At 36.6% G+C, this 24,727-nt stretch overlaps 1 protein-coding gene across 12 annotated transcripts in view; it reads left to right on the forward strand.

Annotated features, from left to right (window-relative positions):
- The window catches only part of kank4 (KN motif and ankyrin repeat domains 4), a 91,819-nt gene that overhangs the window by 44,903 nt on the left and 22,189 nt on the right, over positions 1 to 24,727 (forward strand). For 4 of the 12 annotated variants that reach the window (XR_015493813.1, XM_087257546.1, XM_087257545.1 and 1 more), the window contains 3 exons: positions 6,717 to 6,799; positions 20,168 to 20,235; positions 20,415 to 22,844. Coding sequence is in view for 8 of the 12 variants with exons in the window: in XM_087257546.1 (XP_087113672.1) it covers positions 20,220 to 20,235; positions 20,415 to 22,844 (2,446 nt within the window). In the remaining 4 variants the exon portion in view is untranslated. Of the gene's footprint in view, positions 1 to 2,967; positions 3,236 to 6,716; positions 6,800 to 6,901; positions 7,050 to 20,167; positions 20,236 to 20,414; positions 22,845 to 24,727 lie in introns of those variants that run through there. The other 8 variants (XR_015493816.1, XR_015493814.1, XM_087257549.1 and 5 more) reach the window with 3 other exon arrangements.

Raw genomic sequence — 24,727 nt, forward strand, 5'->3', positions numbered from 1 at the left:
AATCTTCTCAGTAAATCTAAAAAGGATTTTTAACATCCCGCCTGTGTTTATGGAAGCGTGAAAGTGAGATCCCCTGTCTGTATAAGTATCAGAAAGAGTGTGAACACGTGGGCGAGTGTTTTGTATGCGTGTCTGAGTGCTCGCTTTTATTAGTGTCTGCAAGACCACTGTCGACTGAAGTAGGAAGAGCACTTTATTGCTGCAGGGTGCATTTGACTGCCAGTGTACACTAGATAGGCTGAGCACTCAACGCCTCCTCATCTCTCTTCAAGTCTGCTTTTAATCTAGGCTCTGACACTGGACGATGAGTCACTCTGGACCCAGGTGAAATATGGTCATCGCAGGGCCAGCTCAATTCACTGATTAGACAGGCCTCTCAAGCACACCGCGGAGTTGAATGGCTTCCTCCTTAAGGGGCCTTTTTAGTTTGTCCGCTCCAAAATGAAAAAGCCAAAAGGAGTACTCTATAGCTGAATGTGTGACGAGAATACAAGCAGGCTTATCTTTCAGGTCATCTCAGGCACGGACATATGCAATGTAGCATTTTCTTTGAAATGTCACGCTATGTGCCAGTGTGTCTGTGTTTTATAGAAATGCATTACAATGTAAAATGCAATGGTGAAGGTAGTTTATATTCATAATTTTATACGGCAGATAAAAGTAATAGCTTATCATAAGTAGACAAACAATATAGGTGGCTCTATTTTAACGATCTATGCGCAAAGTCTAAAGCCTATGGTGCAAAAGTATTAAGAACATGTCCGAATCCAGTTTTGCTATTTTAGGGATGGAAAAATATGTTTAACTAATATACATATGCGTATACTACATAATACTAAAATGTAAATTGTCATAAAAAAACTGAAATAAAAACAGAGGTGAAGAAAGCATGGAGGTAGTGTTTTTCATATTTATAGACAATAAAAACTTTTGTAATATTTTAATCCTTACATTTTTACATGCAAAGATATTTGTGTATTTTTGTACATCCTGTGTGTATTAAGCAGTGTGTAAGCACTAGAACCCCCACAGGCGCACAACTAACACGCTCTGCGCTGGACTTCAGACCAGCTTTTAGAAGTTGGATAATGGCGCCTTAACACACCTCCCTTTCAGACCAACACACCCATTAGTCCACAAAGTTGTGCAAATGGATTGCTATAACGACGTTGAGCAAAACGTGAAAATTACAGTTGCGCTGGTCCGAAATTAGCAATAAATCGCACCAAACACATATTGCGCCTTATTGCGCCTTATTGCACCAGGTGTATGATAGGGCCCATGGTCTCTAAGCACACTTTTAAAAACTAGGGTCTCTATTTTGACGATCCATGCGCAAAGTGCAAAGCGCAGGGAGCAAACACATTAGGGGCGTGTCAGAATCCACTTTTGCTAATATAAGGACGAAAAAATTCCCTTTTTCGTCGTGGCGGATGGTCTAAAAGGGTTGAGCTTGATTTTCTTAATGAGTTATAGGTCTGTTTTGATAATAAACCAATCAGAGTCTTATCTCCCATTTCCTTTAAGAGTCAGTTGCGTCGTGCGATAGCACATTTGCTATTTACATGAGGACTTTGTAAGTGGAAAAACTGAGCATTTCACTAGCAAGAAAACAGTTAAACAGAGCATCTGCCTTCTCATTATCTACTTTCACTTTCGCTCTTGTGGATAGCGAAATCTTACGCACAGACATCCATTAGCCTATAAATAATAAATTCAGTTTGTTAAGTGCAAAGATTTATTTAAAAACTATTTCTAAATTTAGTTCTAATTTTACATGGTCTAAAGCCTGACAGGTGGGCAAATCTAAGCTTGTTTTTAATAAAAAAAAATATATGCATATAATAAATAACACTGCTAATAATAATAACATTATACAAAAGCAAATTGTTAGGAATAAACTGAAAAAGCCCCCTGAGATGAAGAAGTCATTAAGGTATGGTTTTTATTTTTATGTAGGCTAGAAAATAATATGTTTTGTAATATTTTAATCCTTTATACTTATATCCTCTATATGTACTTATTATATCCTATGTATTCCAAATATTTTAATTATTTTTCATATGTAAAGATATTTGCGTATTGTTCTACATCTTGTGTGTATTAAGCAGTGTGTAAGCGAGGCGCACAACTAACACGCTCTGCGCTGGAGAGAGAGAGAGAGAGAGAGAGAGAGTTTTTTTGTGTGTTTTTGAAGATTACTTATCTGAAAAAAATAATTATGAATTTATAATTAATTTAATTTATAAGGAATTTAATTTACTTACCCTCAAGCCATCCTAAGTGTATATGCCTTTTTTATTAGATAAACATATCATAGTTAGAGTTATAAAATCTGATGCCATGTTTGCGCTGACAATGAATGGTGTCCTGAGTTTTCGAAACTTCAAAAAATGTTGCATCTATTTATCATAAAGTAATTTAGTTGGAGCTTTTAAAACTTGGCCACCATTTACTGTAGTTTACAAGGCTAGGTAGAGCCAGAATATTATTGAATTTTATTTGATGATAAAACATTTTTGTTAGCCTGGATGAAGAACGTTTCAGTGGCCGATATCATGTTCAGTGGTCATCAATGGCATTCTGGGCATTAATTTGAGCTCCAATAAGTCCCTGGCCCTATTTACTCTGTCTTCTTTTTTGCTTCAAAAGATTTGGAATGCATAGAAACACTCTTTGTAGTGTTTTCTGACACTTTGGAGCCCTAGGATTAATTAAATTTAAGTACACTGAGAAGGATGGCAGTTCATTCTTTAAGAGGAATAGTTTTTTGTTATTGTTCTCGTTACATGGATTGCACTACTTCATTAAGCTCATCATGATTTTTGTATAATGATTTTTTGTCAACGGGCACCCCTGACTAAAGCCCGGGTGTTCTGAGAAGATAAGTTGGAGATCTGGTGTAGCATTGTTAATGGTTAACCTCCACCCAGTACTAATGATTAGACAGCTCATGTTGGGAACCCCACAGTTCTGACATAACACCGGGGAGAGAGAGAGGATCTACACTTCAACTCTTGTTTAAGAATAGAGTATTACCGGGAGGCTATACGAGTTATTGAAGAGCAGAAAGAGTGTAAAAAATGACACCACAGAAAGAGGGAAAGTAAGAGAGCTTCTCTGCATGGGTCATTTCACTGGAGGAAGCAGCCATCATCAGTTCAGCTCTCAGATGTTGTGTGTCAAGAGGAGGGCAGAGGGAGTTTCTGCAGCGGCCAACTGAACCTTTTAAAGAGTATGAAGGCTGTTTTTTCACTTTTCTGACTCATCTTTGCTGCTTTTTTCTCATGTTTTGCATGTTTCTGTTCCTTCAGGACTAATATCCACAATAGCCAAATACATTGCCTCTAGTGTGCACTGCAAAACTCATTTTCTTATCTTAAGCTATGTTTTTGTCTTGTTTTCGAGTAGAAAAACATGAATGTCCTTGGAAAGATATGTTGAAATATAATATATATTACTAAACTACAAATGATACAGTGAATATATATAATGTTTAATATTCTTGTGTCAAATATACTGTACTGAAGCATATTTTTTGTTAGATTAAAAATTGATGGTTTGATGAAATTGATGGTTAAAATCAGAGTCAAATGTATTTACATAAACATACAGTTGAAGTTAGAATTATTAGCCCTCCATTGAATTTTTTTTTATTTTTAAAAAATATTTTGCAAATGAAGTTTAACAGAGCAAGGAATTTTTCACAGTATGTCTGATAATATTTTTTTCTTCTGGAGAAAATCTTATTTGTTTTATTTCGGCTAGAATAAAAGCAGTTTTACTTTTTTTAAATATTCATTTTAAGGTAAAAATTATTAGCCCCTTTAAGCTTTTTCAATAGTCTACAAAACAAACCATCATTATATAACAACTTGCCTAATTACCCTAACCTGCCTAGTTAACCTAATTAACCTAGTTAAGCCTTTAAATGTCACTTTAAGCTGTATAGAATTGTCTTGAAAAATATCTGGTCAAATATGATTTACTGTCACTATGGCAAAGATAAAATAAATCTGTTATTAGAGATGCGTTTTTAAAACTATGTTTAGAAATGTGTTGAAAAAAAATCTCTCTGTTAAACAGAAATTGGGGGAAAAAATAAACAGGGGGCTAATAATTCAGGGGGGCGAATAATTCTGACTTCTACTACATATGTTTTTGGAAGCATTTTCTTTTTAAAATTTCTGCTTAACAAAATGTATTTTAATAAATATATAGCAATTTATGCAAATACTTAGCAACATAAAAGGTCTTGTTTGGATTTCACATGTAAAAAAATATCAATCTTTAACTATTAGAATTACAAATATGTACATATGTTTAAATACAGTATTACATAGAATTATGCAATTGTGTATATACCGTGGCCAGCGAATTTAGTACACCCCATTTTGAAAATTAATATTTGTATCCATTTTCAGTAATGGTTTTTGGTACCATTTTTTTTTTTTTTTTTGGTTTTTTGGATTTTGGTGCATTTAACCAAAACAGATTTATTAAACAGATATATTGATTCAAATATTAATTTAGTTACCAAACATATTTAGAAATTGAAGGACAATGCAATTAAATTCAAGCAAAATATTGCACAATAAAATAAAAAAACTAAACAAAATTTCAACTAATTTGTTTTTTAACATTTTTTTGTTTATGATTTTTCCTATATTTTAAATTTGTATATAATCTTTTTCTATAACGTAAATTTGGGCTTACTAGTTTTTAGACTGTTATAGTAAGTCATTTTGTTAGATTTGGCTTCAGTACTGACTAATCTAATGTATATGTATAAATATAATACTGTCAAGCTTCCTATAAAAATATGAATTTAAAAGATGAGGGGTGTACTTATATATGCTGAGTACTGAATGTGTGTTTATATAGGTATGACCATATATCAGATGTTTATGCGTATTTTGAGAATGTTTAGTTATAAAATTCATCAAAACTGACAGTAAAATGCATTCAACCAAAACAGATTTATTAAACAGATATATTGATTAAAATATTAATTTAATTACCAAACATATTTAGAAATTGAAGGACAATGCAATTAAATTCAAGCAAAATAATGCAAAATAAAATAAAAAAACTACACAAAATTTCAACTAATTTAAAAAAAAAAATGTTGCTTATGATTTTTCCTATATTTAAAATTTGTATATAATCTTTTTCTAAAACGTAAATTTGGGCTTACTAGTTTTTAGACTGTTATAGTAAGTAATTTTGTTGGATTTGGCTTCAGTACTGACTAATCTAATGTATATGTATAAATATAATACTGTCAAGCTTCCTATAAAAATATGAATTTAAAAGATGAGGGGTGTACTTATATATGCTGAGTACTGTATGTGTGTTTATATAGGTATGACCATATATCAGATGTTTATGCGTATTTTGAGAATGTTTAGTTATAAAATTCATCAAAACTGACAGTAAAATATATGTACATTTGCAAAGGATTTCAATTTTAAATAAGCACTGTTCTTTTAACATTTATATTCATCAAAATATTCTAACAAACATCACAATTTCCATCAAAATCTTAAACTGCACAAGTATTTTCAACGTTGGTTATAGTTAGAAAGTTGTTTAAGCAGTTAATCAACATTAAAATTATTTCGATCATTGTGACAAAAACTTAGTGGAGTTAGTTAAATAAGTAAGTAAAACAAAATAAATTTTATACACTTAAATTATGCTAAATTAATTTGAAGTCATTATAGCTGAGCTAATATTTCAGAACATGTCCTAATATTACTGTTTTCGGGTGGCATGGTGGCTCAGTGGTTAGGACTCTCACGTCACAGCAAGAAGGGCAGTGGTTCAAATCCTGGCTGTGTCAGCTGGCATTTCTGTGCATGTTTTCCCCATGTTGGTGTGGGTTTCCTCTGGGTGCTCTGGTTTCCCTCACAAGTCCAAAGTCATGCGGTATAGGTGAATTAAATAAGGTAAATTGGCCGTAGTGTATATGTGTGAATGGGTGTTTCCCAGGGCTGGGTTGCATCTGGAAGGGCATTCGCTGAGTAAAACATATGCTGGATGAGTTGGCGGTTCAATTGACTGTGGTGAACCCAGATGAATAAAGGGACTAAGCTAAAGGAAAATGAATGAATGAATGAATGAGTGTTATCACTGCATTTGTGATTAAACAAGGTTAATATTAATAAGCCTCCTAATCATCCCCATCTACCAAATTGGCTGTTTCACTGTCTCTCCACTCCACCAATATTTGGTGTATGTTGAGCCTACTGGCGCCGTTGTCCTGTGGCTGCCGTTGCATCATCCAAGTGGATGCTGCACACTGGTGGTGGTGTGGAGAGACCCACCTCCGCTTCGGTTGTATTGCCAAACATGATAAATGCACTATATAAATAGACATTACATTACTAAGCCGAAGAAAAATTAATGAATGAATTACTATTTTCACTATATTTTTGAATAAACAAATTTAGAATTTGTGAGCATAAGATATATAAAAAACCCACAACAAACTTTTTCATGTTGTTTTTTAATATAAAAAAGCATTTTAAATATTTTTTTTTCAGTTTAATATATATATATATATATATATATATATATATATATATATATAGATATAGATATAGATATAGATATGTATAGATGTATAGATATTATTCTTTTTTATCTGATTTATCATTTCCCTTTATCAATCATATCCATCTCCCTCATTTTTTCCCCTCTTGCATCATCAGGTTGAAGTTCAAAGAAAGGAAGGGAGGGGTGTTGCATGTTTTTGGTAGACAGGGAGGGGAGCAGGATTCACAGCACATGCTAGGTAAGAGGAATTCCTTTCCTCCCCCTTCTCTCTCCCTCTATCTCTCTCCCTCTATCTCTGTCTCTCTCCCTCTATCTCTCTCTCTCCTCTCTCTTTTGCTTTCTCTCTGAGTCTGTCACTCTGGGGCTCCGTCTCTGTTTTTCCCTCTCCCTATATTTGTCTTCCTCTCTTTCTCTTTCTGCCTCTCTATCCCTTCCCATCTCTCCCGATGATGCACACTCTCTCTCTGGCTCTGGAAGCCATGTTGCAGGTGAGAATCTCAGCCTGTCATTGCACTCTGTTTCTTGTCTATGCAATCCATTTGTGCTTGGACTGTGTCGCTAGGCTTGTAAATGGCTCTGTTGCTGCTATTACTGCAGTGCAGGAATAACTGCCGGGCTCTTTTTTTTCACTCCGACATATAACCAGCTCATCTCCTCTCCATTATGAACGCATGTAAGACCTTGCTTAATGTAATTTTTTGAGCACTTTGTAAGGAATGCTTCCTGATGCATGGGAATACTGCTGTATTTCTTTTGCAAGGAAGGCAACATCTAATGAGAGTATTATGCATTTGTTTTGTGTTTCTGTGTGTGTGTGTGTGTGTGTGTGTGTGTGTGTGTGTGTGTGTGTGTGTGTGTGTGTGTGTTTGTGTGTGTGTGTGTGCATTTTTGAGAGTAACTAAGTGTTTAGTTTGTGTGAATGCCTGCAATACCTTGGCTAATGTAAATGTTTGAGTATGTAGTGAGGAGATGCATGGAAATATGCTGTTTTCTTGGAACCTCTTGGAAGATGGGATAATGGCAGCTTCTAATGAGAGTATTGTGCATTTGTTGTGTGCATGTGTGTGAGAGCTACTTCAGTGTGTGTGATGTAAGACCTTGCCTAATGTAATTCTTTGAGTTTGTGTTGAGAAGAGCTTCCTGATGCATGGAAAAGTGTTGTTTTTTGAAGCCTCCGAGGAAGGCAGCATCTAATGAGAGTGTATTATGCATTTGTTTTCTGTATGTGTGTGCATTTTTTTCAGCGCGACTAGGTGTTTTAAGTTTATATAAATGCTGGCTAGTCTATTTTTTCAGCATGTGTTTGACATATCAAAAGATACATTATTTAACATTTGTAAATGATCATCAACACAGCATATCTGTTGATGTATGGAAATAATGCTAATTCTCTGGAGCCTCCAGGAAGATGGATAGTATAGCAGCTTCTGATGAGTATAGTTGACATTGGTTTGTGTGTGTGCTATTTTTTTTATTTATTTATTTATTATATATTTTTAGATTAATTAAACAGCTAACAAGTAATGTTCTCAGAACATTAAAAAAATTGTTGTATAACTTAATGAGAACGTTAAGGGAATGTTTTAGAACCTAGAATTGTTAGCTGGGTGTCTGTTTATATGTGTATTTGCCTGGCTCTGTGTTTGACAGTGTGTTTGATTGTCAATATTCAGAACATGCTTGACATTTGTAAATAAATGAGAATCAATATTGAGCATCGTCTTATTTCTGTTGCATGGAAATAGTGTTGTTTTTCTGGAGCTTCTGAGGAAGGCAGCGTCTAATGAGTGTAATATGCTTTTGTTTTGTGTGTATGAGAGAGAGACTTGATGTTTAGTGTCTGCGAATGCACGTAAGATCTTGCTTAATGTAATTCTTTAGAGAGGAGAGCTTCCAGATGCATGAAAACAGAGCTGTTTCTTGTTGTACAGACAAAATGTCCCCAGAAGTATAGGAATACCAATATATTTTGATCTTGTGAGGACAAATTTTTTGGTTCCCAGAAAGAAACGGCTCATGGAATAAAGTATTTTGAAAATGTGAAAATGCAAATGGCCTAGGGGGATAGAATATACAAAGTATAAAAAGCATTATGCCTATAGGAAGTACCCATAAAAATAGCTGTACAAGTGTGTGTGTGTGCAGTTTTTGAGAGCATGTAGGTGTTTAAAGTGTGTATAAAAATGTGGATGAGCCTGATTTTCATGTCTTTGACTGTGAAAGCTCAGAACATGTTTGACATTTGTAAATAAATGAGAATCAATATTGACCATCAGTCTTATTTCTGTTGCATGGAAATAGTGTTGTTTTTCTGGAGCTTCTGAGGAAGGCAGCGTCTAATGAGTTTAATATGCATTTGTTTTGTGTTTGAGAGAGCGACTTGATGTTTAGTGTCTGCGAATGCACGTGAGATCTTGCTTAATGTAATTCTTTAGAGAGGAGAGCTTCCTGATGCATGAAAACAGAGCTGTTTCTCTGAGGCCTTCAGGAAAATTAAAGGAAGGCATCATCTAATGAATGTCTTGTATTTGTTGTACAGTATGTGTGTGCATCTGTGTGTGTACCAAGTATTCCTGATGTTGTAAGGACAAAATGTCCCCCACAAATAAAGCAATACCAGTACATTTACAACTTATTCTCCCTTGAAAATGTAGCTAAAATTCATAAATGGGGGAATCCGTGAATTCGTGAATTCGTGTTTCACCTAGCATTCCACTGCTACCCAGCAAGCATTTTTTGTTTTTCAAAGATGTTAATAGACGTTTAACATCTTGGCTAAGACAAGGCTAAACTTGGGCTGTCAGTGAAAATCTAATGGAGATCTAAGAATAGGACAAGCTAGACTAAATAAACAGAAATTACAGACTACATACTGTATTAAATCTGTCTAATCTGTCTATTTGATGACTTGTCTAGTTTTGGGCTATTCTTAGATGTCTATTAGATTTTCAGTGACAGCCCAAGTTTAGCCTTGTTTTAGCCAAGCTGTCTTTGTTTAGATGTCTATTAGATGTCTATTAAACAAAAAATTGTTTGCTGGGTAGCATGGTTTGTTTAGCGTCCAGTCCTATGCACGTCATATAGATATGACTCTGATAGACTCAGTAAATTCTCAAAAAGTCTCATAATAAAAGTCCTTAACCATAACTTAGTTCATTCAACGAAATCAAACCATTCATTCATTTTCTTGTTGGCTTAGTCCCTTTATTAATCCGGGGTCGCCACAGCGAAATGAACCGCCAACTAATCCAGCAAGTTTTTTTTTACGCAACGGATGCCCTTCCAGCCGCAACTCATCTCTGGGAAACATCCACACACTCATACACTACGGACAATTTAGCCTACCCAATTCACCTGTACCGCATGTCTTTGGACTGTGGGGGAAACCGGAGCACCCGGAGGAAACCCATGCGAAGGCAGGGAGAACATGCAAACTTCACATAGAAACACCAACTGAGCCGAGGTTCAAACCAGCGACCCAGCGAACCTTCTTGCTGTGAGGCGACAGCACTACCTACTGCGCCACTGCCTCGCCAGAAACTGCTCATAGAAAGAAATCTTTTCAAAATGTGAAAATGCAAATGGGTTAGGGGGATAGAATATGCAAAGTATAAATGAGCAACATCACACTCATAGCAGTGCAATATGGCTGTATATCGGCTCTGGTGGGAGGCATGCGTTGGCAGGGGCTGCAGAACGAGTATCTTAGTATTCCACCAGTAACTATATACAGCCATATCGCACTTCTATGATTGTGATAATGCGTTTATACAACAGTTTGATGGCATAATCGTGTATATTAAAAAGCAAATCAAACACGGAGAGTCTAAAAATCCTTTTGTACGTGGAACTTCTTTCTTCCATCATTTCTTCCACATCTGCAGCTGACGTGAGAACAGCAGAAGCTGTCACTAATTCACAAACGTCACTTTAGAGCTAGTATTTGAATGATTCTTTAGCGTAATGTCTAAAGTCATGACAAAACAGGTAATTTTGCTCATATTTTAAGATTATAAGGCTGAACGGCATGAAATGCCATCAGTCTACAGAGATATCCCCCACTATTTCTCTGTTACAATCGGGATATCACATTAATTAACTTCAAAAAACCTAAGTAACGCAATCACTACCAGTTTACTGTTGTGTTTGCAATAAGGAAAAACTCTAAACACATGCGGGTATTTCTTTTTTCTTTCTGTTTACTGAACTAGTTTGCAATAATGAAAACAGGAGACTCATTAGAAACTAAGATAGTCAACCAAAAAATAATTCAAGGTTATACAAAGCGTGGCCAACACAACCTACATACATTCCTGATATGAGTCCAGACTCACACTCACTATACTACAATTATATGGTATAAATAAAAAAGCACTCGACCCGACATTTAGAATGTCACTTACCAGTTTTATATTTTGTTTAGCTGTACATAAGGGCTTATTATGTGGCCTTAGTTACCATTTTATGGATGATCAACGTCAACCGTCTTTGCTCTGCTTAATGACAGGCTAATGGCCACCGACACGCTGTATCTCAGAAATTATAAATATTTAAAAATAGGCACTATCCTTATAAATAAACTGCATAGATGCAATCTAAACAACTATATTCTCGCCTAAAAAAGCCTCAACAGTACATTAATGTACTGCAATATTTCTCAAACTGTAGTGAGTTTATTGATCTGCTGTCTTTTTATATGGGCAGAGTAATACAGAAGGGGAAGGAGACTGTATGAGTTCTGATATTGCAGAATATTGCACGGCTATAAGCCAGTCAGATTCGAGAACCAGGCAGAACTGTTGTATAAAAAGCATTACGCCTATGGGAAGTCCCCATAAAAATATCTGTACAAGTGTGTGTGTTTGTGTGTGTGTGTGTTTGTGTGTGTGCATTTTTTCAGAGCAAGTAGGTGTTTAAAGTGTGTATAAAAATGTGGATAAGCCTGGTTTTCATGTATTTGATTGTGAAAGCTCAGAGCATGTTTGGCATTTATAAATAAATGATTATCAATATGGAGTATTGATCTTATTTCTGATGAATTGCAGTTTTTCCTGGAGCCTCCTTGAAGACGGAAGGATTGCAGCATCTAAAGAGAGTGCTGTACATTTGTTTTTTGTCTCTGCATTTCTGACAGCGACTGGGTGTTAAGAGCTTGTGTAAATGTGGATTAGCTTAGCTCTCACCATATGTTTGCCTCTGACAGTTCAGAACACGTTTGGCATTTGTAAATGATTATCAATATGGGGCATCAGTCTTATCTCTGCTGGAATCTGGCCGTGCTCATGTGTCTGCTGCTGTGGATCCCGTGGGATGTGAACAATCCAGAACTAGCACCTGGCTGTCACTTGCCAGTGCTCGATAGCCCCCTTCTCTTGATCATCTGCGTGTGTTCCTCCATCCATTCCCCCTTCCTTTCAGTGCTCTCTGTCTGAACCAAGAAAACCCCTTTTCAAATACATTCCCGATCTGAACGGTTAGACATTTCTGTCTCTGTTTCTTCCTCTCAACCTCACGTATTGCTTTCTTGTGCTGTAATCCGTTGAGTACTAATGAGAAGCTCGGACTCATCTGCTTGTAGCGTTACAAACACGAGATGACTGAATAATTTATGGACATTTGCTTCACATCCTTAATGAAAGCTCTCTCTCGCTCTCTCACACACACACACACACACATTATTTGCTTTCACTTATTCACCCAACCAAACACATTCATGGATCAGGAATAAGGAAATTGTTTAAAACTTTCTAGAATTGTCAAATTAACTAGCTCATTAGTAGTATCAATAGTATAAACGCATGAATACATTTATTCATTCATTAATTTTTCTTCGGCTTAGTCTCTATTTTAGAGGTTGCCACCGTGGAATGAACCGCCAACTTTCCCAGCATATGTTTTATGCAGCGGTTGCCCTTCCAGCTGCATAACACCCATACACACTCACTCAAACACACACACTCATACCCTACGACCAATATAGTCTATTCAATTCACCTATAGCATGTCTTTGGACTGTGGTGATCCCTCATAAGGGACTAAGCCAAAGTAAAATGAATGAGTGAATATTCTTTACTTATTGTATTATGATATTATTAATTTGTCAACATGATTAAGTAAACAATTTTATAATAAATATATTAATTATATTAAATAACGTAGGTGATGTGGTGGCACAGTAGGTAGTGTTGTTGCCTCACAGCAAGAATGTCGCTGGTTCAAGCCTCGGCTGGGTCAGTTGGCGTTTCTGTGTGGAGTTTGCATGTTCACCCTGTTATGACCAAATAATGTAACAATGAATAAGAGGTTAAAAAATTCAACCACACATAAAAGTGTACAGTTAAAGCACACAATATTTCCCTAAAGTCGTGTCATTCCTCTGCATTATTCAGAGACTCACTAGTAGATCAGGAACAGAACCAGGAATGAAACTAGGGATGTTCAGAAAATCAAAAATCCTGCCCAAAACCTAAAATTATGGATGCATAACAGAGTCAAACCAGCTCAATTAGCACTGCTTGGCTTTTTAAGTTCTTTTTCAGCTTTTTCAGCTGTTTATTTATTTTGGCTGTAAATCGAAAATACCTCTCTAGTTGAAAATGCACAGTCAAAGATTTGCCCAAAGATTTTCCAACCCTCGGATGGGAGAGCACATATATCCGGGAAACTGCGAGGCCGCAGTTGTAGCAAGGGCCCACTGTATTTCAAGTCATTGAATCACATTCAGTCTTGCCAGCTGCAGTTTACTCAACAGCCACTTGTGTCGCTAATAACAAATACTTCTGAATTCTATATATTGTAAAAGTTCAACTCAATTAAATTACATTTTTACATGAATAATCAGAATATTAGCCTCCACTACTGTGTGTTAGACTGTCTATGCTACTTATCATTAGTAAGTTGATACTGAATGCGATATGTTATAGACACATGTTCTCACTGGTGGTCTAACGCTCATTCCGGCGCTGTTTTCTCCAGGCCTCCTCTGATCTCAGTTGGACAGATGTTGTGTGTTCTCTACCTCCTCCAGATGTCTGACGCTCTGCAGAGCCATTTGTTGAGCTAGAACCTTCCATCAAAGAGGGGAAGTGCGGCATGCTTATGCTTCCTGTCAGACAGCCCACTTTCTATCTGTTTATTGTCATTAGATGGGAGCAGTAAAGCCTGGAACAGAGCTGAGCTACTGGGAATGACAAGTGTGGGAGATGATCGTAACCATTAGAGAGGGAATCAGAGCACATTTTTTGGCATGAGCTTGAACGTGGGCGAATGATTATTTGTGTAAAATTGATTTTATGCAGTAGTTCAATAAACAATAAGAAAAATATGATCAATGCATTGCTTTAATGTTGTGTAATTTACATTTTTGAAGATAATGACTAACAAATTTGAGTATATTTGTATTTTACAAAAATAGAAACCAAATGAATTAATGTTTTCAATGATCAATCATCTCAGAGACTTGGGCTGCATCTGAAATCACCTACTGCTCAGTTGGTACTGCATTTGAATTTAAACGTACTACTCCACCATTAGAAAAGTACATTCTATAGTAGTAATATGAATGGAAGTTGGACGTACTACATCTGCCATTTTGATATGATCATGTGATCTACCCGCATGAGTTGCATTGCTTCACTCCCAATCATGAATTTTCTCATAGGGAATCATAAGATAGTGTAGTGTCCATCCGATGCACACTTCAGAATCTCACCAGAAGTAGTAGGTCATCTCGGTACTTCTCGCATCTTGATTTTCGAATTCTGTTAATTCGGACATACTACTTGGCTCGCATACTGATTTTAGCGTAATATATAGTATAGAAGTATGCCATTTCGAATGCAGAACTGCTCTCAAAATATCTGCATCATGCGTTTAGTTTGAAACCTAATTCACATACATTGCTCTATCTTGTGCGAATATGGATAGTATGAGATTTTTAATGAGTACAGCTGCTCTGTTGTCACCCTCGTGTAATCTTCAGTTTTTCTGTGGCTTGATTGTCAAATGTCAACCGTGAATTTCAGAATCTTGCAGGTAATCTTGGTACTTTTTGCTTACTGTCAGAAATTTTAATTTAAACATGATACTTCTTTGGCCAACTGTTTTTGTATACTATACTGTATGTTAGGGAAGTAGCAAGTTAATTGGTACTTTCTACTGTTTGCTGTGCATACTTTTGCTAGCCACGTCGTCAGGAGATCACATTTATTAGCCATTTATCACCTAATCACCACTTAAAAAAGTAATTGTCATTCTCTTGATGCACAAGTCAAATTTAAATACTATAAACTGTTTAATTCAGTAAAATTACATTAATGAGTATGCCAAACATATTAAACCATCTTAATAATTTAATACATTCATTATATACTACATAACCTGTACTACAGAACTATCATAGAACCATGCGTCATTTGGGACAAGAACAATGTAGTGACGAGTGTTTCCCAAAACCGCAGTTTCTCTGTCGCAGATCCGTCATTTGAATCGTTAGTTATAACGTAAAATGTTCGTAATGATGCTCTAAACGGGGTGGAGTACCAACTTCTTTAAAGAAGAACCCCATAATTTTTTGTGCAAATTATATTGTTTTACTCGCACACTCTTTAAAAAAATCCAATATTTGGTTTTTTACATCAGGTACGTATCAATAAAAACATGCATTCGCTTTCCATATTAATTGAAATATATGCAAACAGCTCATATCGGGCCAATGTTTCTTTTACAAATATTATTGAGAACTTTCCATATTTTATTCTAAAACATAAAACCACTTAGCTAACACATATTTTAATCTCATATATAAATCGTTATTGGTTGTAATTTATTTATCAAGAAATTAAGAAAAATCCTACTTAATAATAATAATAATAATAATACTAATAATAATAATAATAATTTATTTATTGTAAAAGTCTACTTTTAAAATTTGACACATTCAAACCAGTGCAGAAATGTTCTAACCAACAGGCCCATGTCATATACATTAGGCTACATTTCTTAATAAATAACCTTCTATTAATAAAAGCATTCACGTATGCTATATATTTTTGTTTACACAAGTTTTGGTGACGTAACGTAAATTCCTCTTTAAAAGTATAAAATCTATAGTTTTCTTCATGAGCCATGGCTGCTTTCATAATGGCATGAATATTTTCAATGTGCACTGCGAAGGGAGCGCAATTGTCAATATGAAGACTGCTAAAACTGAACTGTAAAAATACTTGAAAGCAAATTACACCTAAGAGAGATGACTTTAATGCTTTACAGTATTGAGACCATTCCAAGTTTAAATGTTGGAAGGTTCGAAAGGAATAGGAGTAATTGTGGATAATTGGAAATAGAGCACAACCAGGAATTATGCTTCCAACTACAGCTCTAGAGGTGTAGTTGTAAATGTACATGTTTGCAGTACAGTTTGCGAATGCACGTTGAAATGAAGGATTTCAAACTATGTGTATAATAATGACGCAACTTGCGACCTTAGCTGGCTAATGGTGGTTTTGGAAACACACCCCAGGGCAATTTTCAAGTTTTGTTCATTTTGGTATAATTTTTCATCAAGGCCTCACTACTTTCAAATTCTAACATAAACACAGTAACAATGCCATAAATATACTTGTGTTTGCATCATAATATAGAATCTGTGACTTATGTGAGTGCATGTGTGCATCCTTAGGACTAAAATCTCACGGTTCTGCTGAGGATCACAAATTACAGGCATGTGGAATATTAACAGTCTTTCCCTGCTTGTCCAGCTGGCATGCCTGCGAATGCCCACAGATGTTGTTTTGTTGGCTGCTCAGCCAGTTTCTGCTGCCTTTGGCTCTGTTTGGTTCGATTTCTTTTCAAGGCTTCAGCACTCCTAATCAGCACTAGATGCTGAGCTTGTAGGGCTGCAGGTGGATTGTGTGTGTGTGCGCATCTGCGTGCATTCTGCTCCTACGCGGTTACAAAGACAGCAAATGAGATTGATTTCCTTCCCTCACTTCCGCTCCTTCCCTGCAATTTGATTAGTTATATTGAATTAAATCTGCTGCGAATAGCTAAATAAACATTGTCTTTCTATTATAGCTCAACATCGCTTGTTCCATTGGGTCATCTATGAGCGAAAGCAGGATAAAGAGGGCAAGCAATTAAATTTCTATTATGCATGGAGTATCCCGAAATTAGTTTTTTTAGGATGCAGTGCAAACAGTTGACGTTTGATTCACAACAAACAAGGCAAGGTGATCTTGAGGCAAACTAGAAACACGAATTTTTAATATACTCACTCTAATATGACCACAGATAAGACTAAACAGATTCCGGCAAATGAGGCCAGCGAAAGATTGCATGGAAGTCGTCTTATTAAAGTAATTTCTCTCCAGTGGCCCTGATTTGCCATCTTCTTTTTCCGTCTCTCTCTCATTTCATCCTAATTATTCACTCTATCTATGCCTTTTTTTGGTATTTAATTAAATAGGCAGCGCTGTGTTGTTTGGCTCCATGTGGTTAATTGACAAGTGGCTAGGCCTCACTTTACTCAGCAATTACAAGCTGCATTCCAGCTCTGGCTAATTAAGACTCAACGACAGTGTATTTGAATGGCATTAAACATTTCTTAGGTTGGGGATGCCCCTCATCCCCTGCCTCCCTGCCTTGTTCCTTTCTTTTCCAGGAGGACTTAAGAAGCTGTACATTTTCCATGCTTGCTGCAGTGTGTCGGATTCTGGGGATTCAGCTGTCAGTCAAGCTCAGATTAACACTATTACATGGGTTTGCCTTGAAACTAGGGGATAAATGCAGGCTGTTTATAAACCAAGGAGTTTAATTAAGATGCTTAATATTTTTTTAAATGAACAATCTAGGAATGCTTTGGAGTTTAAATTAAGACCTTTTTTAGTTATGTTCCTATCTAACCCTTAAAACTCTATAGTGTGAACTCCAAATTTGTTGATGCAAATTCATCTGCCAAATTCCCCAGTAGATACTTGACAAAAATGCAATTTGATTTGAAGTCAACTGACTTCCTTGATGTAAAAACGACATCAAATTTGCATCTAACATTGGTGTCAAAAATCCTAAAGAATTTTAATTCAAACATGCTACTTCTTTGGCATATTGCTTTTTGCATACTTTATGGAAGGGAAGTAGGCATATTAAGATATTGTGAGTTAATTGTTTTTATCGACGGCTGTAACAATTTTCTGTTCATCATTTTGCAAACCACATCTTCAGGAGGTCACATTTGTAAGCCATTTATCGCTTATCATAATTCCGTAATTAAATTTAATACGTACAGTGTAGTACAGAGTATACTACAGAACCCCAGTAGAGGGGTTAAATATTCAATGGTATTTAGTAATATTTGGCAATAGCTTTTTTGTTTTAAGCTGTGTCAGAGTAACTGGCGTTTCATTCTGCTGCAGCGACCCTTAATAAAGAAGGCAATCTGCCAACAGAAAGTGAGTTTGTTTGTTTTTTTACTTTTTTGTCCTTTTGTAACTATAAACTTTTATTCTATTGCTATTTTTTATTATTAACAATGTGTGTATACTTAATGTCTAACATAAAACCTGTCCTGAAGTGAACTGCTTGGGCAGCTTTCTTATCCAAACTGATCTAACAGTGCATTTCCACAAGGGACAGTTCCCCTGAATCAACCCTCAGGTTAAATGCTTTGCTCAAGGCCACAACAGTGATTGCTCATGGCTTGGTTTTTGTGGTGACCAAACCAGTAACTTTCTGATTACATCTCAAGAGCTTTAAGCACTATGCCACAGCACTCTATTTTTCTTTCATAGTGGTACTGATTTTAAAACATTATTTTCTAAAATAAAAGTGTTGCGAAAGTGTTTGTTGATTGATAGTGTGATCACTAAATGCTGTGTTGGCATTTTGTTTCATTTTTCTTCAGAATGCTTACTGCTTGATTTCTCAACCAAACCATGGCTCAGATCCCATATCTAAAAAGCAGCTGAGACATAATACAACCCTTGCTTTTACTAAGTGAGGAAATTGTCATCGGAAGGTTGCTTTCTTATTGTTGAATAGTGAACATTTTATTAATATCAGCATGTTTTTTCTTTTTTTTATGCTAATCTGTCCAGATGTAGACATCCAGCAGCCAGTCAGTGTTCCAGGATTCATGAAACATAGATTGATCCTTTGAAGAATATCCTTTCCAAATTCCCAGCATCTGGCTCAGACTGCAACACTGAACTCAAAGCCAGATGACACATCTTTGAGTAATCTTTATCCCATAAGTTCAGTATAGTTAAGATCTGCAAACATACCCCCAGGGAGTTGTCCATAGTTCTTTTTAAATCTAAATGTTGAAAAGGATACATTTCACCAGAAGAATGTTCACATTTCATGTGTCTCGCACTCTAATAATGCTGTGTTATTTCAACACATTTTTGGAAAAATATGAACAGAATCAAATGCTAGGATAATTTATTGAATAAAATCCGTAGCTCTATAATCTATAGTTGGTAGTTTTTACCCAACTTTGGCTTTTAACAACCCAGAAATTGTATGTAATTTAGTCTCTGTGTAAAGTGACAACATGTCCATGCTAAATGCAGTATATTCATTCATAAACAGCAAATTATATATAGTCATTATGTAATTGTTAAATAGCTCAAAGGCAAATCTTAACTCTATAAAAATGCTGGGTTGTTTTACCCCAATCTCCTGACGCAAGGTCAAATATGAAAAAAAGAGAGAAAAAAAAAACAATCATTGGGTTATATTTTTTAAATTACATATAAATCTTTTGTTCACATTTGATTTGACCAATGTTAGGTTAAAACAACCCTACAATATAGTGCTCCATTAAAATAAGATAAACTTTATAATTACTGCAGAAATGTGTTTTTTTACTGAGATTCACTTTTCCATATAAACCAGTGAGTTTGTGTGTGTGTCTGTCTGTACATGTACCTTGTATTACTCGTTGTATTACTGTTGTGGGGACCAAATGTCCACATGAGTATAATAACCAGGTTTTCTGTGAGGGTTGGGTTTAGGAGTAAGATCGGGGTACATGGATAAAACATAGAGTTTGTTCACTGTGTCTTTGTAAAGTTCCCATCAAGATAGCTTTACAAGTGTTTGTATGAATGTGTGTGATAGCAATATGTTCTTCACCATATTTTAGTAACTTACAAGTTGAGTGGCTTCAAGATAGGACATTGAGAAGTAGATCTCCAGACCTGAAGCCTCAGGGTGTATTCAGTTTGTATTAGCATGATGTATTTTGATCAGCAGCCTTACGTAAGCCCCTGAAGAATCTTAAATCTAAAATGGCAAAAAAATGTTTTCCATTGCCTAAATCAACCCCACATAAACTGTGAGCCATCTGGAGTAAATTAAACAGAATGAACTACAATGACTGTGTGGTTAACTTTAAATAGTGGCGTGGGATTCTGTAATGCCACAAACAAATACTCTAAAATCATCTTGTACCGGAAGTATGGATTCTAATTTGTACAGCTATTGAAGAATGAATGTATCCTACAGTATATGCATAAGAATTATTGATTTCACTGATCCTTTAAATGAATAACATTACAAAATAATAATTTGAGATCTTTACATTTTGTTTTTGATTTGTCTACAGGTTTCCAGTGTTTACATCAGATCCCACTCATGAGACTGCAAAAACAGAAATAATGGACAAGAAAAGTGGTACGTATACTAGATTTTTTGTTATCATTTCCAGTAAATAATATATTTTCTGTTTTTGATAGTTCACAGCATTATAATTCCTTGCATACAAATAACAGCATCAATTGTTTAGTTGTTAAGACTGCTTGAATTACGAAATTTACAAAACAAGATGTTTAAAAAAGTACCTTGCGTTTCAGCAAATGGCTTTGCTACTAAAGCCTCTGAGAGTGGAGTACAGCGAAAACAGCTGCCATATTCTGTAGAGACCCCCTATGGGTTTCACTTGGATCTGGACTTCCTGAAGTACGTAGATGACATAGAGAAAGGGAACACAATCAAGAGGGTGCACATTCAACGTAAAAACAGGGGTCCAAAGTACAGCACACTGCCTCGCAACTTCAGCCTTCCTGGGCATGGCGCTCGACCTCTAGCCAAAGATACGTGGGCCAATACCTCCACATTAGGGTCCAAACCCAAGTCACGTGTCACTGAAGTCCAACAACTTTTTGAGTTCAGAGCCAGTGATGCCACAGGTGGTAGCAGTAGCATTAGTGGAAGTTCTGCCACCAGCCAGTCAAAGATATCTGGGAGTAGCTACCTCCCCTCACCAAAGGTTGCAGAAGAGTCTCAAGTACAGACCTCATCTCAGAATGAACAATCCATAGGCCTTAGTGTTAGGCCTCACCTGTTAAGAGCCTCCAGTATGCCTGTTAATGTCCCATGCAGAAAAGGATCAGATTCAACTGATGAGCAAAGTTCCCAGTCTCAAAATGGCTCAACTGAGAAGCTTTTTCGACCGGCTGATGGAGGTGACAGGAGAGGCAGCATTCCCCAGGACAGGGCCAGCTTGCATCAACAGATCACAGCTGCGCTTAAAAGGGTGCGTGAGTTAGAAGAGCAAGTCCGCACCATCCCAGAATTGAAGGCTCAAATATGTTCACTTAGAACAGAAAGGGAAGGACTGCTTCAAAAAATTCTGCAGCATCAGTCAGAACAAAAGAGACCTTTGCAGCTGAAAGAGATCGAGGTTCTTCAAGCTGACTTGCAAGTGAGTGCTTTACCCCCATCTACAAGTGGGAAGGAAGATGCACTTTTCCTTTCCAAAAACAAAGTTGCTGATCATGAAATCGTTCATGAAGTGCCCTCTGACAGATCCACAGAACAGCTTCCAGAAAAACCACATTTTGAAGTGCAGCTTAATGTACAACCAGATTCTGAAATAAACAAACCTGTAACTGATACAGAGTCAGAAAAGGAACAAGTGCCAGCTCCTGTTTCTGTCCCGGTGATACTCATAGACAAAGCAGAAACTCCAACTGATCCTGATGAAGAAGAGGAACTTTTGCAGGAACCTACACTTCAAGAAGAAGCATCAAAGAGTCCCTCAGAGCAAGTAAAGGAGCAGGAGAGATCAGAGATTTTGCTTGAAGATAAACAGCCAACACTGTTAGAAGGGATTCCAGCTTCAGAATCTGAATGTACATCAACTCAAGAAGTTACCATGACTGTTCAAAGACCAAGTGTAATTATAATTGAGGAGAATACAACAGCCCAACCTGCCGAACAGCAACTTGTCTCTAACTTGGAGCTGGAGGCAAAATTGAGAACTTTGGAAGAAAGTTTAAGTAAGGCAAGCTGTGAACTGGAAAAGACAAATGTCTTGCTAAGAGAAGAAATGGATAAAAACAGACAAAAGGATGAGAGAATACAGGAACTAACTGACCAAGTGAAAGAGCAGATTCTTCAAGGTCCTATTGAGACAGAGCCGCAACCTGAACCAGTTGTCAAATGTGATGCATCGGTTAGTACAGACAGCAAAAGTGTCCTTGAGAAAGGAATCTCAACAGAACCTCAACCAATTGAGGATCCCAAAGTAACTGAATCTCAATGCTCGAGCACTCAAACAAATATAGTAGAAGCTCGAGACATTGAAGTGCTTGCACAAGTCACTACAGCAGAGAAAATTGTAGGGGTAGAGGTAGTCATGTGTGACCAGTCAATAGAGACAGATGTCCTGGACAATCTAGAAGGCAACAATAGTCTGGAAGTCTTGGAAATGCTAGAAAACACAGACTCTATAAAAAACAAAGAACAAGAGGGTGATATCAAAGATAGTGAATTAAGCCAGATTACAGATACCAAAGTCAGTGAAAATGTTGCAGAAAGTGACACTGAAGAATATGTCATGGTAGAAAGTGCTATGGTTGAGACTTTGGCTAGTGAAATTGAAGTTACTGAGCCCACAGTCCAAAAGACAGAATCTGCGGAGAGTCTAGGCATTGAAAGCACAGTAACAGAGAAAGAAAGAGAAGAAGGAAGTTCAGGTTTGCAAACACAGCAGGAACCAAAAGAAACACAAGGACAGGATCCCCACCCTCAATCTCAAAGGGCATCTGAAGCCACAGCGTCTCCTGCTGCTATCGGCCAAGTTGTTAATCGTATACAGGGACTTTTTAATGAGCAGTGGGCCAGTCTGGGAAGTGGAGGCCAAGATGCAAAAGGAGAGAGCTCCCAGAAACCTCATTCTTCCAAAATAAGCTCCATTCAAAGCCACCTGAGAGGGTCCCTCAGTGCCCTGTCTGCCTTTTACTCACCTGTTCAGAAAGGAGGGGCTGCAAGACAATCAGGTAGGATGAGGTCTTATTCTGTATTATGTTAGCAGACTCAAAAAAAAATAGATTGTAATGACAAATGTGAAAGTCCCCGGCAAGCATTTTTTGTTTTTAAAAGATTTCTAATAGATGTCTAATAGATGTCTAAACATAGTCGTCTTCTCTACACTTGGGCTGTCAAAAAAATCTAATAGCTGTCTTAAGAATAGACCAAAACTAGACTAGTCATCAAATAAACAGAAATGAATTGCTACACATACTGTATAAAGTCTGTCTAATCTGTCTATTTGACAACTGGTCTAGTTTTGGGCTATTCTTAGATGTCTATTAGTTTTTTTACTGACAGCCCAAGTTTAGCCTTGTTTTAGCTTAACTGTCTACATTTAGATGTCCCTTAAACAAAATTGTTTGCTGGGTCTTTTTGAATATGTTTGTGCCATCTGTGTCATTTTTTGTATCAGCCCTGTTAGGCTTTATATGGTGCTTGGAAGCAAGGTTATTGAGCTGTCAATTTAATGTTACAAGATTGAGAAAAAAATATTACTCCACAAGCCTCAAAGGAGTCCTAATCATTTTTATAGCTTGTATCGTAGATGCTGTCCATAAATTAATATTATTCACTTCCTGGCCGGCTGTTTGTATTTAAATAAGCAAATAATTAATAGTCTCTAAACAGACCTTTATAGCAGTGATTAAGATATTTCTGGCTTGTATGATTGGCAACAGTTCTTCTAACTGAAACTGTGTTTATTTCTTAACCATGATGGAGAGGTATGATGAAGTCATATTATTAGACAATATTTACCAAGCTCAAATGAGAAAGAAAGGATAAGTCAAAAGAAGGATTTATTTTCACTCATGTTCACACTGTCTTTGTTTTTAAATGGCATTTTAGAACGACAACGATTTGACATCCACAGTGGCTTGTAGCATTTCTGAGCAGCCCTCCTTCCTCTCTACCTCTGAAACATCACGTGACCACACAGACACAGACGCACACACAGCCATATGAGCTCGAGACAGCAGGTCCAGGCAGTCAGAGGACTGCTTCAATCTTTCACTCACTTGTACTGTTGGCTGGTTCCTGTTGGTTGTGCGTCTTTTTTACCGACGCCATTATAAGGACACAGATCATTGCCTATTCACGAGTCCCGCAGAAAAAAGTGATTGACAGGTGGTAATTATGTGTGTATCTTGCCTTTATTCATTTACTGTATGATTTGTTTATGGGTAAAACAAAGACCATGCAGGTCTGGTAGTTTAAACGGTAGGGTACAAATAATTAATTGGTCATTAATTAATTATTTATAATCGAAAATCGAATCGAATCGTGCCTTTATAATCGAAAATGTAATCGAATCGAGGATTTGGAGGATCGTGACACCCTTATCACCTACAGGTGGTTAGTCAAGCCCACTCACATGAAGGAAGCACACTAAGAATTGCACAAGGTTTTCCTGAAGCATCCTAGAAGGCACACAACATCATAAGACATTATTATTACTGTAGGTTCGATTTAGGTCATGACATCAGGTGACCAAATATCAATGTCTAGCCAGCGACTAAGGACAACGTTATTTTGAGGTCCACTAATGAATTCAAATTACGTTGTTATTTGACTGATTTTAGGTTTTTTTGGAAAGTGACCAAAATGCAATGTCTGATAGATGTCATAGTGGTAGCGTCCACACAACAACAAGGTGTAACATGATTAGACGTTGATATTTGGTTGATTTTAGGTCGATTTTAGGTTGGACATTGGACATTGACGTCGGCTCAACGTTGGGTTGGGTCAACCCAATTTTCATTTCCAAACAAAATCCTACATCTCTCCAAGGTTGTGGTACAATGGGGTACAACGTCAATATGACGTCATCTGGGTGTCCTGTGCCTGCAGG

This window comes from Danio rerio, chromosome 6 (assembly GCF_052040795.2).
Source record: "Danio rerio strain M-AB ecotype USA chromosome 6, GRCz13ab, whole genome shotgun sequence".
Classification (NCBI taxonomy): Eukaryota; Metazoa; Chordata; class Actinopteri; order Cypriniformes; family Danionidae; genus Danio; species Danio rerio.